General features: G+C 38.3%; 1 protein-coding gene across 10 annotated transcripts in view; it reads right to left on the bottom strand.

The window, feature by feature from the left end:
* The window catches only part of ACTN2 (actinin alpha 2), a 71584-nt gene that overhangs the window by 34016 nt on the left and 17871 nt on the right, over positions 1 to 19697 (bottom strand). For all 10 annotated transcript variants that reach the window (XR_003398035.1, XR_003398034.1, XM_026845401.1 and 7 more), the window contains exons 2-5: positions 10492 to 10606; positions 9081 to 9200; positions 2899 to 2985; positions 1786 to 1873 (exon numbers count right to left, since the gene is read on the bottom strand). Coding sequence is in view for 8 of the 10 variants with exons in the window: in XM_026845401.1 (XP_026701202.1) it covers positions 1786 to 1873; positions 2899 to 2985; positions 9081 to 9200; positions 10492 to 10606 (410 nt within the window). In the remaining 2 variants the exon portion in view is untranslated. The remainder of the gene's footprint in view (positions 1 to 1785; positions 1874 to 2898; positions 2986 to 9080; positions 9201 to 10491; positions 10607 to 19697) is intronic.

Genomic DNA, 19697 nt, shown 5'->3' with positions numbered 1-19697 from the left:
CCAGCATAGCTCAGAGTACACATTCATCAATGAAAGTGCATAATCTCCTATTACACTTACAGCATGTTTGCAAAACAATAAAAAACCAAACCCTCAATTACTTGAATTTGCTGAAGCAATTGGCTTTTACTGTCAGTTATTTCAGACAATTTTAATGGCACAACGATGTTGTGCTCACAGAAGTAAGAAGTCATAAATCAGCTTAGTTTACTTAAAACACTTTACACATATGACAGCTTCAATCTGAACTCTTACATTTCAGTGTAACTTCAGGCCCACTACCTTTCAAGGGAAGAATAAGCAATGAATGGAGCTACAAATAACATCTATTTAGCAAGATTATGAGAGGTTCCTTTCAGCAAGAAGCGAGTATTCTGAAAGATATTTTATGTAAACATTTTATGCAATCACTGGGACTGTGGGTTTGAGGTCTTATCCTGTGTAGTAATTGTGTGATACTAAACATGTTAAGACTGCTAGAACCCCTGTCACTGAGGTGTCTGGGTAGATCCTTCAAATAACAGAACCATCTCCAATAAAAATGTAATGCAGTTAAGCAGAATATACATACACTGTGTAATATAAAATCATCCAGAAGGTAAAACTGAATCAAAATGAGCACGAAATTAACAAAAATATTTTTTTACAAAAGGTATAGGCTAAAATGGACTGGACAGCCTATTGTAAAGTAGTTCAGTAAAGAGCCACATAACCCAAACGTTAATCAAGATTCTTCCATTCAAGATGTTTTCCCCATACCATGTATCAGACCAGCATATGCATGTATGCACACTAAGATTCTGATAACTGCAATTTATGGTATACCCTGCATCTATATAAAGCTCTACTGATATATATACCTCTATATATTCAAGGAAAATAACAGGTAAATAATTTCAGATCTCTTAAAGGTAATACAGGGACTGTAAGTCAGACAAATTCTTTTTACCTGCGGATGCATGTGTGAACCATATCTTCCCTATCTCTACATGTTCTTTAGATGCTGCACATTAAGAATTAATTCAAAACACCTAAACACTGTAATAAAGAGCTCTTGTTGTAAGTACTATAAGGGTGTCAGGGAAGGCAAAATCACAGGGTTAAACAGTGCAAATGGCAAGTCATGTAGTTTAACGAGGTGGGTCACTGGCAGAGCTACAGGAACTAGCCCAGTGAAATCCCCAAACCAGGCAGCCTGCACAGGGCCTGGAACTCCCTTTCTAGCTCTTAATGAAGACACAGAACCACAAAGCTGGACCTTCACTAAAATTTCCAACTTAGGCAATGAACCTGATTCTGTTAACAAACACGTTTGAAGTGCTGCTGTTGTGTACTGCGTGCATTTTGGCTCCTTATTTATAGCTAGGTTACAAAACAGTAAAGACTGATTCATCATAATGAGACATTTGCATGCTCAACACATTGGTATTTTTGCCAAGAACAGTCTATACCTACAGTGGCTCTCATTTGAAAGCCGTCATTTGACAAGTCACTGTGCTGCAGTACTCAGATGTTCCCATATACTGAGAACCTCTAATAACATAATATGGTCATTCTGTACCTAATAGGGATTTTTTTCTTTTAAATAGTAACTATGGAAGCCATTGGTAAATAATGCCAAAGGCTAACCAAAATAAGACTGAAGACAGAGCATGAGAATTTGAAAAAAGTCTAGTTAACAGTGAAGAGTGAAATTCTGACAAATCTATACCTGCACAACAGTGGGAAAAAATTGACCTAAAATTTTTTAGACTGCTTTTACCCCTTGAAATCATGGAAGTTTACCTAAGATGGAAGTTCTGAATGTTCACATTTCTGTAAGGAGCAGTTTTTCTTTGACACCACAGCAGCAGCCCTTCTTTGGCAGAGGTCTCTGTAAAAGACATCAGGGAGTAAAAAAAGGGAAAATGTAAGAAGTGCTCAAGTAATTAATTTCTTGTCATCTTAAATGTGGTCAGCCACCTGAAACTGGTTGGCATAAGCTAACATCTAATCCTAAAATATACTCATACATATGGATTAATGAGGCTCCATTAGGATATAGAGGTCAGCTCAACTGGAACAACTCAGACAAGAGTCTCAGCCCACACAATAATACTGGTATATTAGAAGTTTAAGAAATTATATTGGTTGAACAGCAGAATATATATTTGGAGAAAAATAACCAATACAAAAATAAATGATCTAGACATAAAAGAGTCTCAGTCCATTTGCTTATGGGGAGGTATAAGTGCTGAAGAAATACCTTCATTATCTGAACCCTGTGGGCATCTGAATGCATAAGTAAAGGACAGAAAAGATCAAATAGACCATTAGGTACATATTTCATGTCCCACAGATTATGGGCAGGACACCATGCAGAGCTTGAATGGACTCTACTTCTGTTGAAAATCAAGATTAGTTTCTAGAATTCTAGACTTTTCAGAGCACACATACTTTTTGGAGTCAGTTACCAAGGGAAAGTTAAGAAAAAAAAAGTCTCAAGCAGTGGGGGGAAAAAGTGATAGAAAGAAGAGTGATGTAATCAGATAATATGTGCAAAGAATGTGAGAAATGGGCAGGACTAAAAAAGTATGTTGGAAATAGGACCACAGGGTACAGCAGAGTTTCAGGACACCGAAGCTCAGAAACACAGGCATGTTTCTATCTCTATAACTGACAGACATGCTCAGAACCTCTGCATTTAGAAAGCTAGGTCAGGGTCTCTGTCAGGATAAGGAGAGCAACTACTTTTTTTCCTCCAGGAACTGATTTTGTCACTAGGTAGGGAACTTGCAGTATCATTTTCTGTGAAAAAATAATTCATTTTTAAAACACTTATCTCACTTATGAACAATTAACATTAAAATGTCTTTAAATGAATTGCCTAATTATTTAACATAGTTGCATTACTATTACCTTCCACGGAAATATCCTGAATAGCAAAGCGAAGGATGATAGTCCAGATCATACCCAGAGTCATTTTCACATTGCCATCAACAATTTCTAAGGTGAAAAAAACAGAGAGCAGTAGTTAGTATTTAGAATTTCTTTGCCATTTTGTCTTATTTTAATAAAATATTTATATAAATAATATACTGTGTGTCATAAATTTGATATATTTCTACCATAATTCTTTATGTACACAGACTTCATCTGGGTTCATTTTTCAACAAACCCATGCTTGTGCTACCCTGGCAGTAGGACTGAAGATTACTGAGGTTAAGGTCACTTTGGCCCTTCCATGCTAAAAGACTTCTCTCCAGGTACTTGTAACTGTCTCGAATCTTTACCTTTTAGGCTGATTTCTTTAGATGGAGCCTGAGGGGAAATACTTATTTACAATTTGAATAATATCAGCCTTACTGTTTTCAAATACAAAGGAACTGAAAAAAATATCTTACCCCAAATTTTAAGAAACTACAGAACATTAACAATATTATTTTTTAATAAAATGGTACTCAGAAGTTCTTCTATACTATTTAGACCTTTCTGAGAGTTTTACCTATAGGTCCAGCAAAGACCAGATATGAAGAACAGCTCAAGAGACACAGCAACCTCCTGAGACTAAGCTACATAGCTCCCTGCCAAGCCATTCAGAAACATGGCCACAAGGTTGGTAATGTCTTACACCTCTGATGCCTATGCACATTTATGCATCTTTAGTATAAAATGGGATTTTTTACCTCTGGGGTTTCAATTGGTTCAAGACTGCTTGAATCTACTTAAAACACAGGGCGCTAGGAAGGGGCTTTCTCCAACACATACATGGGAGTCCCTTCCACAAGCCAAGTCAGAATCCAGTGGCTCTACATTGTAATATGAACGGTGATACCACTTAAATTTCTCAACACCAAAAAATGTACTGCCAGACCACCTAAGTGCGGTGATATGTTAAATCAACCCGAAAGTATGGCAAGACACTCAGAAGAACATAGTGAGACTATAAGGAGGGTCCAGCACTGGAAGGGCAGGAGGTGGGACAGTGGAGCAGGCAGACTCCCTTTTCAGTCACATCACACCAAAAGAGCAGTGGAGCAAGGAAAGCACCAGCTGCTCCCCTACTTGAAAGTCACTGCCAGCCTTCCTCAAAAAGTGGAGCAGCTGTGGCTCCCTGGGGGCCCACTGGTGTTCTAGGGAAGAAGCAGAAGGAACTTGCAGCAAGAGGAATTTCCTCAATTTAATGTCAAATGCCACTAGAGGTGCCAGCAGAAAATGCATCCACTCCACTACTTAAGTGTTGCCTCAATCCAGGGACAACTTTTACAGAAGAAAGCAGCTGCCAACTCCAAGACTTGAGATACATGGTAAATTGCATTAGTATGTGACAAGCTGTCATTTGAACCTATGAATTAACAAATGTGGTAGGAGATATGTCACCCATCACTAATCTATACTACTTTAATAGTGTGATAATCCAAGTTTATATATGAATGGCTATTTTTCCGCTTTCCCCTTTGGGTTCTACACTAACTTTCCAGACTCTTACCTCACTTTGCCTGCCTTTCATGCATTACTACTCTTATTGGCCCCGAAAGACCTCAAGTCTCTTCGAATCTCAAAACTAAATTCTTCTAACCAAAAAGACCAAATGGTATCTAGGGCATGTAGCTAATTCGCTCTCCTCTCTCCTCCTCGCTCAAGTATTTATTTGTATTTTGATCAGATGTCTGATAAGTATATACAGTAAAAAAGACTTTCTTCAAATGTAAAATAAACGAATTTCAATACTCAGGAGGCCTTGCTGATTGTCAGGCAATCAATTCATGGATTTGCATAATCACTACATCGTTGTTTTGATCTACATAGTTGTATGTACACACAGAATGAAAGAGCAAGAGAGGGAATTTTCTATGTTGTGCCTCAGGAGAATTTTCAAGTGATTTGCCAGCTTTGGTTTCTCATTATCTACTACTAGCATAAAACACAAAAAGACATACATAAAAGACAAGGAAAAATACGTAAACAGAAGTAAAACAAAGGTGCTAGAATGTTAAAAAGTATCAGTGATGAAAAAGATACTGATTCATTCCTAGCATTTTCCTCTACAGGTCAATAGAAGAATTCATTCTTCTCTTCACAGTGCCTGTTTGCTCTGGGAGGAATATAGTTCCTACACCTCATGTACACAAAGCCAAAACTTTCTGGAGAAAAAGGTCTTGCTAATCTATGAGGACAGGAAAGAAGAGAAAGAGAAAGGGAAACAATAAACACTGTTTAGGAAAAAAGCTAAGCAAAGCAGTGTGGCAAGTTCTCAAAGGTTTTAGTTTGTTTGGTTTGTTTTTTCTTTTTAATTTTGCTTCAGCTTTATTTATTTATTTTTAATCCTAACCTTCTTGTAGCAGATTCACAGATCATTTGGTCTTTAATATTTTTCCCCACTTCCCAGAAAAGCAATACAGAACCGTTTCCTATTAACAGGATATTTATCTTTTGCAGGTCTCCGTATCTTATTTCCTTTCATTCAAGATGCAAGTACCTTGCAAATTGAGTTATTGCACTTTTTTAAAACTTAAGGGAAAACTTCTAACTCCTGGACTGTGAATGGCTCATAAGGACTACTTTCATACTTTCACAGCTTTTGCTTCAGCTTCTTGACTCCCTAGTCTCATTTCATCACCAATGGAGAGAAAGAGTCTTCCACAAGGCAGATCAGAGTACCTAAATTTGGCTTCTACTCAGCATCACAGTTAAAGGTGATTACCTCTCTCTTTCTGCTCCACAGACAGCCCAAGAAAGTCAGCCTCAGAAAATTAAAGATGTCTTTAAAGAATATCCCTGGCCCCTTAAATATACTTAATTGAACTTTGTGCTGATGTCCCACAGGAATCACAGTTTAATCTTTATTCTGAGGCCACATTTTAAATGCCAGTTGGTCAGATCAGGCCTACAAGATCTTTACCACTCAGCATGTCAGATAATAAAACATGATCCTCAGCAGATTTAGATACAAAACTTTCACGCTTTGGAAATTAAAAAGTATTCCAAGCATCCATGTAACTCAGAGAATGCTAAAACAGATGGGTGCAGACAAACCCATATGCCCCATGCTAGCACATAGGGGCAATGAGTTAAGGGGTTAAGGACTCTGATAACAATAGAAGCGTAAGAAGCCTGTGCTCTGCCTCCTTGTTGGCATTCATTCCATCTTCATACTACAATGACTGCCCAGTCAATAAAAAAAAAAAAAAAAAAAAAAAAAAAAAAAAGAGGTGAAGTGTGTTTTAAAACCAGATCAGATTGCTGATCCAGACTCCAGCATAGCTACAGGAACAGTTGTCAGCCCAAGTGATAGGGTAGGGCTGTGAAGTGTGGGAGCAAGTATGCAGGACAAGGGGGCACAGCACGTACTGGTGCCAGAGGTCCCACACTGTGAAACTATACCCAGTCAGATGTGATACTGCATTGCTGCATCAGCACAGCACTGTCCCTTAGATAACAAATTTAGTAAAGGGGATGTGGTAAACTTAACAGGGCACTAAGCACGTCTGGGCCTGAGCTGGCTTTGTGTTCAGTCTGTTTAGAGTAGGAGTGGAAGGCACACAAATCTATGTGCTCCTGCCCACACAGTCGTAATCTAATGTGTGTTAGTAGCCATACTTGACATAGTGCAATGTCTTACAATGACAGATTCCTCTCTGCATCTAAGCTATGATTGTGGCAGTGGATTATTCTCCTGTGCTTCTATCCAAGAATTTAAAATGGGTTTTTTTAAGGCTAATGAATGAATTCTTGCTTCTAATCTCTCTATTTTACAGATTGAGAATTCCAGAAGAAGGAAATAAAAGCCTGCAGCACACCTTAATCTCCTGGTTTACTAACTATGGCCTGCTGTTACATGCGAGAAGAAATACTGAGTGCATGGACAGACATCACCTTGCAGCAGCTGGCTGAGAAACTGGAAGACGTTACTACCTCTTGTTCCTGCCTCCTTCCCAGAGGGAACTACCTATTATTAACAGAGCATCTAAATTCATGGCAGTCACTGCCAAGGAGAACAGTAGGATTAGTTTAAGTGGTTTTAATGGCTGATGTGAGCTATTCCAGATGCTGTGCCTTCAGGTGACATAGAAAGTGTTCAAGCACTGCTCCCTAGTCTGAGTACCCTGGAGGTAATAAGCAGGGTAAAATAAGGGAGACAGGAGTGCATAGGGCTGGTCTGCACCTTACAGGAGCAGATATGAGCTGATATATCTCAGTTTAAATACTCCAGCCTTGCTTGAAGAACCTAGGTGTGAAAACATTAGTACATTGTGCAAACTGTGATCAGAGAGAATGCCCACTCTGTCCCACAAGATACTCCATTTGCTACACTCTTGATTTTGGTCAGGAAGCCTCAGAGTGTCAGCATGACATGACAGAAACTACTACTCATTTGCTCCATGCTCTGTACTCTCAGTATTTCTGCATCTTCTATCAAACAGGCTTCTGTATTCTTAATTTTCATTTCCACACATAAATTGTCTCTTCAGTACCCTCTGCTGTCCGTTCAATGCCATGTTGTTCTCAGAATAAGCTTAACTAGAGAGGTTTAGGGCAGGGGCATATTTTTTCCATCCCACTTCATTTAATTGAGAAAAGGGCCCAGCTGTCCCTGACTGCCTGTACAACTGATAGAGGGAGCCAGGCACTCCTGAAATGTAGAGCTCTTCTGAGATGTGAAGTGCCTTCGGGAATTGCCCATTTCTCCCCATTGATGATATAATCCCAAAAAAAGGTTGCTTATGTGCCTAAAGATAAATGGCATGGATTTGGACCCAGATGGCCCATGCAGTTCAGTCTCAAAGGAATAAAGGGTCAGTTCAAGCAAATGCTCTATCCAGAAAACACTCATTTCTTGGGATTTTGGAGTTCCAGATCTAGAAACTGAATACACTTGGTGGACAATACTTGAGGAACCAAGCAGGCTAGGTTAAACCATTGTGGAATCAATGAACGCTGATAGATCTCTCCACTACTTCTACAGATGCTCCTATCCTACCTAATGAATCTTCCTGCTCCAGCCTTAGTTGCAGTAAGCTCCCTGAGATCAAGATTTGAAAGCCAGAATAAGGACATACATAAGCCTGGAGAAATCAGAACACAGGAAGAGAAGGCTCATAAATCAATCTAAAAAGGCCTAGCAATATGAATAGAATACAGGTAGTGCTTCTCACCATGATACTGAGGTTACAGCCAGACTTTTCCTCTAAGGACATGTTAGAGGCTGCCCCCAGAATGGACAGCACATCAATGAGGCTATAGAATCAAAAGTAGTTGGATATCATGCTAGCCACATCACTCTTTTGTATGGTAATGGCTATGCAAAGTATTATGCAAATATCTCCATGGAGCAGCTACTTCTACACAGACCTTTGTCCTTCTTAAATAATTCATTGATCTCATAGTAGGCATAGGTTTACTTGCAGTGAGAGCCTGCCTACTTTTGATCAGAGTTTATACCTACCAGCATTTAGCCAGCTAACTGCATGTTGTTATTTAATCACCTGAAGAACAGAACAATAACAAAGTAATAACTTTAGTAAATAACATCCCACCCCACTTTCTTCATATGTTTAGTCTCTCTCCAGCTACCATAATTTCTTTTGATGACTCCCTTAACTCTACACCTGAATTTTAGAAACACAGCTGACATTCAGTCAGTCTCATAATAAAATGGGAATAGGTCTCAGCCACCTGATAGTGATGTCTGCCTTTATCTTGTTGGAATAATATCTCCCAAAGATAAAAAAAGATCCCAGATTGGATAAAGCATGCCCTAGAATCCAACCTGATTTCTAAAGAAGTTCCTTATTTTTAGTAATGTAAAAGAAAACCATAATGCTCTGAAAGAAAACATCATTATCTGAACACCCCCTGAAACACAGACGATTCAACTTAACCTTGAAGATAAACTAATCTTAGAGCCCATTTATAGCCCCATCTCTCTCCAGGTGTCCACAAATTTCCACCTCTTCTCCTTTCACACATATAGTTCATCAATAATATTAAGGGTTTTTTCTCCATATATGGAGAACAGCCTGTGCAATTTGGCCAAGACTTCTTTGCAATGTGAATGCCTAGGATCTATATAAGGTGCATTGTCAAGCTCTGTCACATACCTTCTGCACCAATTGACACAAGTTTCACTCCTTTGCTGGCGATATAATCCAGAGCTTTGTTGACATTAGCAATTTTATGGAAGCGCATCTTCCCTCTGTCTGGTTTCGGTAGTCTTTCCCCTGTAGAATAACAAATTTAATGTGTTTATTGTTACGTACACCTGACTACAGTTACGTAAGTGATTAGAACTCGAGTGAATATGCCTTGAACACTGTCTAAAAGTTAGCAGTTATTTTAACAGGTATTTTTCTGAAAGAATGTCAAATGGTTTTGAACAAAACCCTGAAAATTCAAATGTTGAAACATCTGGTTTAGATCTTTCTGATATAGCAGTAAAAACAGAGTAAAATTTTTATGTTTGCCCTAAACATCTGGGGCATATGTGAGTGCTTCCTGCTATTCAACTTCTGGCTCATTGCTACTGTCTGTGTTAGAGTAGCTGAATAATAAGGCGGCAGGATGTTCTCAGAGCTCATCGCTCTTACCTGCCTGACTGCTAAGAGAGGCTGGACTCTATCCAGCAGATTAGCCATAACATCTTTCCACAGCTGACCAAGAACTATGGCTTTTAACAACCTCATCCAGTACAGCAGAGCAGCTAATTTCAGAGCATAGGCTGATGTGTTTGAATGAACTTATCTTTACAAATGATCACAAAGAAGAATAATTTCTGAAAATATGATTCTCCACTTCAGAAAGAGAAAGAAGAAGATCTTCTTTCCCCACTAAAATCTCCAGTGAAAATGTAAACTGTCTATTCCATAACGACATCTTAAAAATCTTCTTGCCCTTTTTCACTTCTGTAATTTGAGTTACTACCTTCCCATTCAGGGGCATTCTGAGTGTACCTTGGGAACTGCCCCTCTGAAAAACACATAAAATGAGTGGCATAGTGAGTTTACAATTAGTCAAAAGGAGTTCTTGGATGTTCCACTCTTCTGAAAAATGAGACCTTTTACTTGTGGCTAAATATTGATCTAATTTTACTTTAGGCACTCACTTTTGAAAGCATTGATCCATCCAATAAAGTCATTAAAAGCAAAGCAAAACTTTTAGTATAAAAGTGTAGTAAAACTAATTTGTAACCTAAGTGTAAAGTCTTTTTAATTGTTAGGGGCTAAGACCAGGTCCTTGTGGTTTGTCCAACAACACTGTGATGTCAGTGATATCCCGATACACTGTGATATCCTGGAACGTAAGTACAAAACAGAAGATTTTGGAGATAAGGAAAAATCAGAACTTTTTTCCTCCCTTTTTTTTTTACAGTGTGTTTCATCTCTCACTTTTCAGCTTACTCAGAGTTTGTGTTCACTATATGGAATTGTTAAGAATTTTTGTTCTTTTAAGAGCACTTCAGTTACATTTCAGTTAGCATGCTGTAAATACATAGCAAACTTTATTTTAGCCAACCTGAGATAACTTCCAAGAGCAGCATCAGTTTGAGGCCATTTCTGAAGTCCTCCTCAATGTTCTCAATCTGCGTGCCTGCTTTCCTGAGGTGGGAATTGCACCAGGCTGTAAACGTCTGTAACAGTGATTAAAAAAACAAAACAAAACAAAACAACAACACCTTATCAACAAGGCATTTTCCAAAAGAACTGCTAAGCCATCTGAGTAAACACTGCATCTGAGATTTTCACTACTGCCTTAGAAATCTGGATATTCAGCTCCCATTAATTTTATACATGTCACTGAGTTCAAAATTCTCATCTGAAGTGTTCATGAAGATGCAAAGAATTGCTTGATTAGAAGCAATATTGTGCTAGATTCTGCTTATAAACGCGTCCCACAAAAAGATCTACGCATAAAGGCAAAATTTCTCTAATAGTTATTTAACATTTTCTGAGCACATAATTTTATGTTGGGATTTATCTGTTACACATTCTACCTGAAAAGAAAGATTGATATGGTACAAAGGAAGCTGTGTGACAGTAAAATGTAGGCAATACCAAGCACAGAAGCAAAAATTTCTACTACCTGAATTCATGCCATGATAAACAGTTCTTATACAGATGATCTATGCAAGGGACAAATAACATGGCAGGAAGTTATGAGAACACTCTCTGGGATAAAGTAACTGAAGAAAAACTTATACATCATGGATACCAGCAAAACTGCATCTGCTCCTACTTGTAACTACAATGAGAAACAGAATGTGTTTTGAAAACATGGACAATTAGAACAGGCTTTGAAAGTTTACACTAATTCAAGTGCAGAAGTTTCACATTCAGACCCTGCAGATATGGCCTGCCTTACCAAGGGTTTTATTTTTAAAGTGTATTATATAATTTTCAGAAAACTACCACAACTTCATCAAAGAGAGAAATGCAGATACTTAAGTTTGCCGGACAAAAATGGTCACAAAAGGAACCACAAAAGCAATGGTCACAAAGCATTTCTCTCTCCATGGAGAATAACCAAGTCTGCTTTTAGCCACAGAGATTAAAAGCAGAACTCCATTGATCTACAGAAGTCATACGCACATTACCTTTAGTATAAATGAAATCAAAACATGGGCTACTATAAAATCTAGTAGTTAAAACTAGTCTGTTTTCAAACATTCATTACTTCTCAACCTTCTGACAAATTCTTCTCACTTTTCAGTGTCTGTTAAGATATATAAAGCAAGTTTGTATTTACTAGGTATTTCACCAGGTATTTAACTCTAGGTATATCATAAGGCCATATATTCTGATAAGTTAGACTTTAGCTACTTAAAACTGTCGGATATTTGAATCCCCCTTTTCTGGAATTTCAAATTACCATAGTTTTAAAAACATTTAGCGTAAATAGCTTAAAAATTAAAATCTATCCTAAATCCTACTTGTCAATATGGAATTTCCTTTGGCCTTCTTTCTTCTTGCCTTATTTTTTTTTAGAGTATTTAATTTCTGATATCTCAGAAACAGAATAAGAAAGGCCAGTAGATGAAGGCAAAAACTTTCCCTGGAGCTGAATCTTGTAAATTCTAGACAGATTTCATACCTTAAGAAGATACGTATTGAATTTTCAAAAATGGTCTACTCTTAAAAATGCAACTTTCTGTTAAAGAATACCATTTTGATTGTTGTTGGGTTTGCCTCAGTTTATATGAAGAATTTATGTTCAGCTTGCTGGGCTCTTTTCTTAGAGCTCCTACAGTGACAATGAGAAGCTTGCTAAACTTTACTTTCATCAGCTTCTCCCATCCAATTGAAAGGAAGAAACAAGAAGTGCTATGGATGTGGGGGAGCCATGCAGTGAAACCTCTAATTCTAGATATCCAGAGAAATGAGGACAAAGAAGACAGTATTGGAAGTGGTTCTGGGCAGGGGTCCTGTTGACCTGCAGAATGAGTTGCATGTAGAGGCATAAGAAAGTCGTTCTGTGTGCATATGGATATGGCTGCAACTGAAAACTCTGAGAGTACATCTATTTTAATAGAGGGATGTTAGCTTGAAAAGCAATCATTCAGGAAGGTAAAACTCTCCTCATTGTAAGGTAACTAGCTTTACTGAACTCATGGGAGACCTAAGACCAGAGTGTGTCAAGCATCACAACAGAGATACTAGGCACCTCTACCCCCAGGGCTCAACATGATGAAGTCTTAGGATGGTATTTGGTTTGTGTCATTATAGGGTTAGGATCTAGTTATAAGACTGATTTGTGTGCCTCAAGCAGAATCTTGTTCTAGCGATAGGTATCTAAAAAGGCTTAGCACCACCTTAAGTCATTTTCAAATACTAAAAATTATAACAAGCACCCTTGGAAGGAACAACATTATAGTGATACAGAAAAAACAGCTGAAAGCACTCAAGGGTAAATGCACACAAAGTTTGTGTGGCAATTTAGCAATAAATATTAGAAAGCTGAACCAATAAATGAATGAGTCTTTCATGAATTAAGTTTAAGTGATGGACACGTGCTTAACTGCAGATGCTATTGCAGTTTGTAAAATTGTTCCAAGCACACCATGCTAAACTCTGAGCGGAATTTGGAGGAAAACCCCAGTTGTTTCTATCTCTTCTTTTAGACACTTATGGCGAATGTTCTGACCTTGTATCACTCAAGTAAATTAGTTTTCCCCATTTTTCATTTAATTAAGAGTTTAACGGCAACAACCCCACCAGTCAAGCAGTCTTAAAATACCAATCTGATTCTTACTTCTCACTTAGTTTCTTAAAGAATAAATGAAACCTGACACTTCTTAGCTGATATATGCATATATGATTGTGACTATATATTTTATTTATATATAAAAGCAAATTAGAACTTTGACCACCACTAATCTCACTGTGGTCTTCTACTTGGCCTCTAGAACAGCTGATTCAACTTACTGGATGCCACACTGATAGACACAAAATATAAATTTTAGCCAGAGATCCCAAAGTTTTCAAATAATTTAAATAGCTTCTCTTCAAAACAGACATTTTTATGACACTGAATTTGCTGAGAGATAAACCCTCTTCTCAATCTTGTTCATTTTATGAAGACACCAAGCAGCCAATGTTGCTATGATATAAACAAGGAAAAGACACTACTACTGCTGAGTCAAGCTGTTTTCAGTAGTTTGATGACAATCACTGGTTTTATGGGCTGCCTTTTTATATCTGTAGGTTATTTAAGACTCTTTCCAGTAGTATGGGGGTTTACCATTGACACTGTAGCATTCTGAAGGATAAACTTGGAATTACCTATAAAGCCTCCATTTATGAGATAACAAGTTCTGCTGAAGCACTCTACTGTGCGTGAATTCTTTATTTAGACTATCCTTATCTAGACAGTTTAGATTATCTTCTATATCTAGAATAAGAGATTTAGATCTTTTATATAAACTACTGTTTCTCAGAGCTTTCTGTTTTACCAGGGCACCAGGTCATGAAAGGGTGCTATCCACTTATGACAGTTGTTTTGTGCCTCATGGAAAGTGTTGCTGGAGTACATTACAGCAGACTCTCGGCATATGGCTTCATAGCCTGGTGCCTTCTGAAATGGCTTATTTTCCTAGGACTAAACATGGCAATAAGAATGCTACTTAACTGTTTACTATGTTTCAGTGATGCAATCATAAGTGACTGTATTAAAGCTACTACAAAACTTGCAAATTTTAACAGTTTCCACAATCCATATTTTATTTAACCCTCGTCCCTCTATTCTTATTGCGATACCACTTGTTCTCACTGCTTTGGCTTTAACTAACAGTTCTATTCATAGTTATTAAGAAACAATTCAAAGCACGTTTAAGTCCTGGAGATCAAGATACAGCCAGCATATAGTACCCTGCAAATTTTAATCCACTAGGATTTAAAAGCTATTAAATGACTTAGACAAAGCAAATTCCTTTTTCTGCTGAGCTGTACAGCACATTTCAGAGTATCAGATTGCCCAGAGGAACAAGACAAGACTGAAGGCACCAAGCCGAATACCAGGAAGGATACAAATAAGTGCCTAGAAAGCTAGACATTTCTTTCTGGAATTTATTTACCAGAGGTGGCTCTACAAATTTAAAAAATAAATAAATCAAAATTTCTTCTTTCCAAAGTTGTTACTACAAAAGAAACTTTGCTGACATCCTTAGAGGAGAGATCACAGAAGAGGGGATGCAGAGCAGGAAGCCAAACAATCTGCAGTCTCACAGGTAAATGTTCTCTTAATGCACTATTAATTGTCTGTTGCTGTCACAGGTCTATTTTGGAAAAGCTAACTCCAGAAAAAAAAGTGCAGTTCATGTTCTATGCTCACTTAGTCTTACTGTGAAGACTGCCAATAGCATGTTCTCCATAATTTGGACTCTTAGATCTGTGATGGCAAAGTGTGTACCTGAGGAAAAAAAAAAAAAAAAAAAAAAAAAAGAAAAAAACCCTTACCTGATAATTTACACAGGCCACTTCATTTTACAAGCCCTTGACAAGTAGAACTGCGACCAAGGGGCAGAAAAAGGAGATATCCCTAATCAATTGTCAATCAACTGCAGCTAAGGCCAAAAAATAATAGGCTATACCCACTCTGGGCAAATGTTTTACACATGCACAGTGAAGGATGTGCTTTGATGGAAAAAGTGATATCTCTGAGAAATGAATTGTCCTACACTCCTGAGAAAGCCCACATGTACTTTTTATGAGTATAATAATAACTTACTTTTGATAGTGCTTCAAAGCCAGAAAACAAGATGCTATAATAACAAGTTTCATATAATAGGATAAAGAGAATTGAGAAAGCAGAGGCTACTACCCTCTCCAATGCTGCTACCCATCTGTGGGTCACAAGACAACTTGTTCCATCTGCTGAAGATATAGGGTAAATTTCTAGTTTGGCACTGACAGTGAGTCCAAAACATACATCACCAAAACAGCAGCAAAACTTGCATGGGGACAGGTACAGGGGATATACTCCACAAGTTCAGGAAAATTTATTTACTTGTAATCAGAATTGAAATTGAAACATGGTTCTAGCCCAGTAAAGGATTGGATACCCGAATTCCATTTTGTACATATATCTCATAACAAAGGTTAACACTTCCTTTCACTCTCTCAAACTCAAATCAATTTCTGTCCGCTATAATATTTACAAGTTTTAAAAAATAATATTGATTTTAACAGGTCTGTTTGTCTGTACCCCTACGAGAAAGGCTACCAACCCACATGAATAATTTGATTATTTTTTAGTCTTTCTGTAACCTTTATATAAGAAAATATAGACAAAATCCAATTTTAACCTATGCATTATGAAAAATAATGTGTTAATAGGAAACAATATTCCCTGTGTCTGTTAAGTAAAGCAGAAGCACAGCTCATTTTAAGTGGACCTTAAATTCTAATACCCAGAGCAGGAGAACACACCTGAAGAAAATTAACTTCAAATATAAACATTCAACACATTTGTTTATATACATGTGTTATCCCTAATTACCTCAGTCTAGTACAGTTGTTTCTTAATACTCTGCTTTATAGCCCTTCTTCTAAAATGTTTTTGCTCTCTACTTCTGCTAGCTGAGGGTCTTCATTACTTCTAGGCTAAATGGGATTCAGTGATTCACTCTGTAGTTATACGGAACATTACTGGGCTCTGAGCACATGGCAATGATGTTACAGAAAGAGCTCTGCCAGAACATTCCCACTAGGCCAGACTGAGGTTTCCCCTTGAAGAATTTCCCATCTGTCTGTTATCCATGTTCTAAAATATAAGTTGTAAACCTGCAACATGATCTCCAAGCCCCTATGTCCACACAGTGTTCTAATGACCGCAGGGTCAGGGCTTTTCTCTGGGCTTGGGATACAGTCTGCATTGGTCCTCGTTCTCTTAACTATTTCTGCTCCTAAAAGAAGGGGCATTAAGGTGAAACACAGCAGAAAATTGCACAGCCTTTATAACCTAGCTTGATGTGAACCAATGACTACACATGGCATCTTTTAGATCATAGAATCACAGAAGCATAGCATGGTTTGGGTTGGAAGGGACCTTAAAGATCATCTAGTTCCAACCCCCTACCATGGGCAGGGACACCTTCCACTAGCCCAGGTTGCTCAAAGCCCCGTCCAGCCTGGCCTGAACACTGCCAGGGAGGGGGCAGCCACAGCTTCTCTGGGCAGCCTGTGCCAGTGCTTCACCACCCTCATATTAAAGAACTTCTTCCTTACCTCTAATCTCAGTCTGCCCTCTTTCAGTTTAAAACCGTTACCCTTTGTCTTATTGCTACAGTCCATGATAAAAAGTCCCTCCCTGTCTTTCCTCTTGGCCCCCTTTAAGTACTGTGAGGCCGCTATAAAGTCTCCCAGAGCCTTCTCTTCTCCAGGCTGAACAAACCCAACTCTCTCAGCCTGTCCTCGCAGGGGAGGTGCTCCAGCCCCCTCATCACTTCATGGCCTCTTCTGGGCCTGCTCGAGCAGGTCCATGTCCTTCTTACACTGTGGGGCCCAGAGCTGGACACAGCACTGCAGGTGGGGTCTCATGGAAGCAGAGTAGAGGGGCAGAATCACCTCCCTCGACCTGCTGGCCATGTTTCTCTTGATTCAGCCCAGGATACAGTTGGCCTTCTGTGCTGCAAATGCACATTGCTGGGTCATGTTGAGCTTCTTATCAACCAACGCGCCCAAATCCTTCTCCTCAGGGCTTTTCTCAATCCACCCATTGCCCAGGCGGTATTTGTGCTTGGGATTGCCTAGAACAATTCCTAGAACATCTAGATCAGTTGTACTTTTAGTATATTAGACACAGTTATATTTATGAACTGAAAATAAATAAAATCCTACATCTCACTTGTTGGTTTGAATTATTATTAACTGTCTCCTTACTCTTATTTCCCCTTGCAGTGGAAGCCTAAATGCATTAGTACTCTAGTAAAACTACTAGAGTAACTGTAACTGGAGAGGTGGTCCACCAGTACCCTCGATCATACCAAAACACCTGGTAGGGAAAGTGGGATTTTAGCACTAAACACACTAGAGCACAACAACAACTCAAATGTAGCACAGTGAAAGCGCAGTGAAGGATACCATGAAGGCTAATGTAGGGAAACGTTTAGTGTGTTTCAAAAGGTCATTAAAAGGAAACCCTCAAACTATAGGCAGTATGTCAAAGCCAAATTCCTGGGAACAGAAAGGATAGCATAGAACTGTCTCACAAAGGCAGTTAGCAGAAGCTCCATCACAAGGTCCCCAAAATCCAAATCTGGGGAAAGCGCTCCCTGCTCTGGCACATCCATCCATATAGCTGAACAGATGGTGTCAGAGGTGATATGCTAGTTTACTCAGCACTGTCAGCAGATCTCTAGGAACTAAGGGAACTACACCCCAGTTCCTTAATTTTATCACTCACAAGAGACATCGTCAAAGGAATGCATTCAGCACACTGGACACTGCACGTGTCTTGCTAGCATTCTGCATTTTGCTTGCATGGAAAAGCCTGGGGAGACCTCAGTCCTTACAAAGCAGGTGGCCTAATCCTATGTGAGTCTAGGGTTTCCTGTAAAACATGCAACTCCCTCCCAGCACTGAATGATTGCATGTCTGGTTTACAGTGCTCACTATTAACAAAAAAAAAAAACAAAAAAAAAAAAAAAAAAAAAAAAAAAAAAAAAAAAAAAAAAAAAAAAGGGCATGTAAATGTCCCTTCAAGAATGATTTGGCAAGGCTGAACCCTGAGAAATGTCAAGAAGATTATTATGCCTTTTGTTACAAAGTGAGTGACATTAGTCCTTTCTTTCACAGGAGACAACAGAGAAAGGTTATGTTGTCCTATAGATCTAAAATGGAAAAAATCTCAGGAGGCATCAAGATGAATGGGAAATTCAGTATGGGTCACTGCATGCACTGTCCTCAAATCAGCCCTTTTTAAGGGAAGAACAGGAAGGTAAGGAACGAACATAAGAAATTTCACAGGGTCTTTAGAGGGGCTAAAACAGTTAAAATATTGCAAGGTTTATTAGTAGGAGGCAGATAATATCTTTATTGGATCACCTGAGATAGCTGGAAAAGACAGAGAAGTTTTCAGGCACATAAACCCACCTTTACATGCGAGAGACAAGCATCAGTGTTCAGCATGAAAATTTAGGTAAGTCTTCAGACAACTCAGGACTTTGATGGACCATCAGTATAATGCTACAACAGCTCTACTCCCTGAAAGCAGCTCCTTCCTTTCTTACTATTGATGACACCCCCTTATGAAAGTTTTACAGCAGCAGGCATCTGTATGATCCAAGTGTATGAATTCTCAAAACACATGCAGTGCCATAGGGTTGTTCACTTTTGTATTTTTAAAATAATTGTATTTTAAATGTATTTTCAATCAGAAACATCGATATTTTAGAAGTAGGAGCACATGCAATGTTTAAAATCCCATTTGAAAGTAAAAAGTGTTCAGGATCTGTAGGACAATTCTAGTCTAAACCTACTTTTCATTTTTGGAATTTCAAAAATCACAGATAAGATAATTCTGATCAGAAAAAATAACACAGAAAATAAAGAGGCAAGAATCCAGTTCAAGTCCTTAGGAAAAGCATGGGAATGGTTTTACCCTGCAATAGAAAAACTGCAAGTTATCTTTACCCATTCTTATCTTTACAACTGCAACCTACTCAATTTCTTAAATTGAAGGAATTAGAAAGACAAAGGAACTGTAAGGAAAATAAACCACTACTGTCTACTTCTAGTGTTTTCTTTTAACTCTAAATATTTTTAGCATATTCCTATCACTAAGCAGACCAAAGTGGACTGTGGTAAATTTACATGTAGTAAATTTAATAAGAAAGAGAGAAACACAGTCTTCTAGGTGGTAAAAGGCTTGGCATATTTTATTTACATAGAAGTGGGAAACTTTCCTAGGCAAGTAGCATCAACTTTTGCAGAATCCAATCTTACATTTAAAAAGTTAAACTTCCAAGGACAAGCAAGCAAAAATTTATGTTGTGCTACCTTTCCTAATTCTACAGCTAGGTACATGTATGTCCTCCCTTCAGGATTTTGGCAGTCTAAACTCTAGTCATTTGTCCTAGTTCCACTAGTTAAGGTAGAGTATTTTAAAGGTCCCCACACCAGGACTCTACATATAGATCTCTTATGTCACATACCTAAGCTGGTTGCAACAGCAGAGATCTACTTATCCAAGAGGAAAACTAAACACAAAACCATATGGGGGGAGGC

This window comes from Athene cunicularia (assembly GCF_003259725.1).
Source record: "Athene cunicularia isolate RWA chromosome 3 unlocalized genomic scaffold, athCun1 chr3_part1, whole genome shotgun sequence".
In the NCBI taxonomy this organism is placed as follows: domain Eukaryota; kingdom Metazoa; phylum Chordata; class Aves; order Strigiformes; family Strigidae; genus Athene; species Athene cunicularia.
The sequence above is the reverse complement of the archived record's forward strand: the minus strand, read 5'-3'. Positions and strand labels throughout refer to the sequence as shown.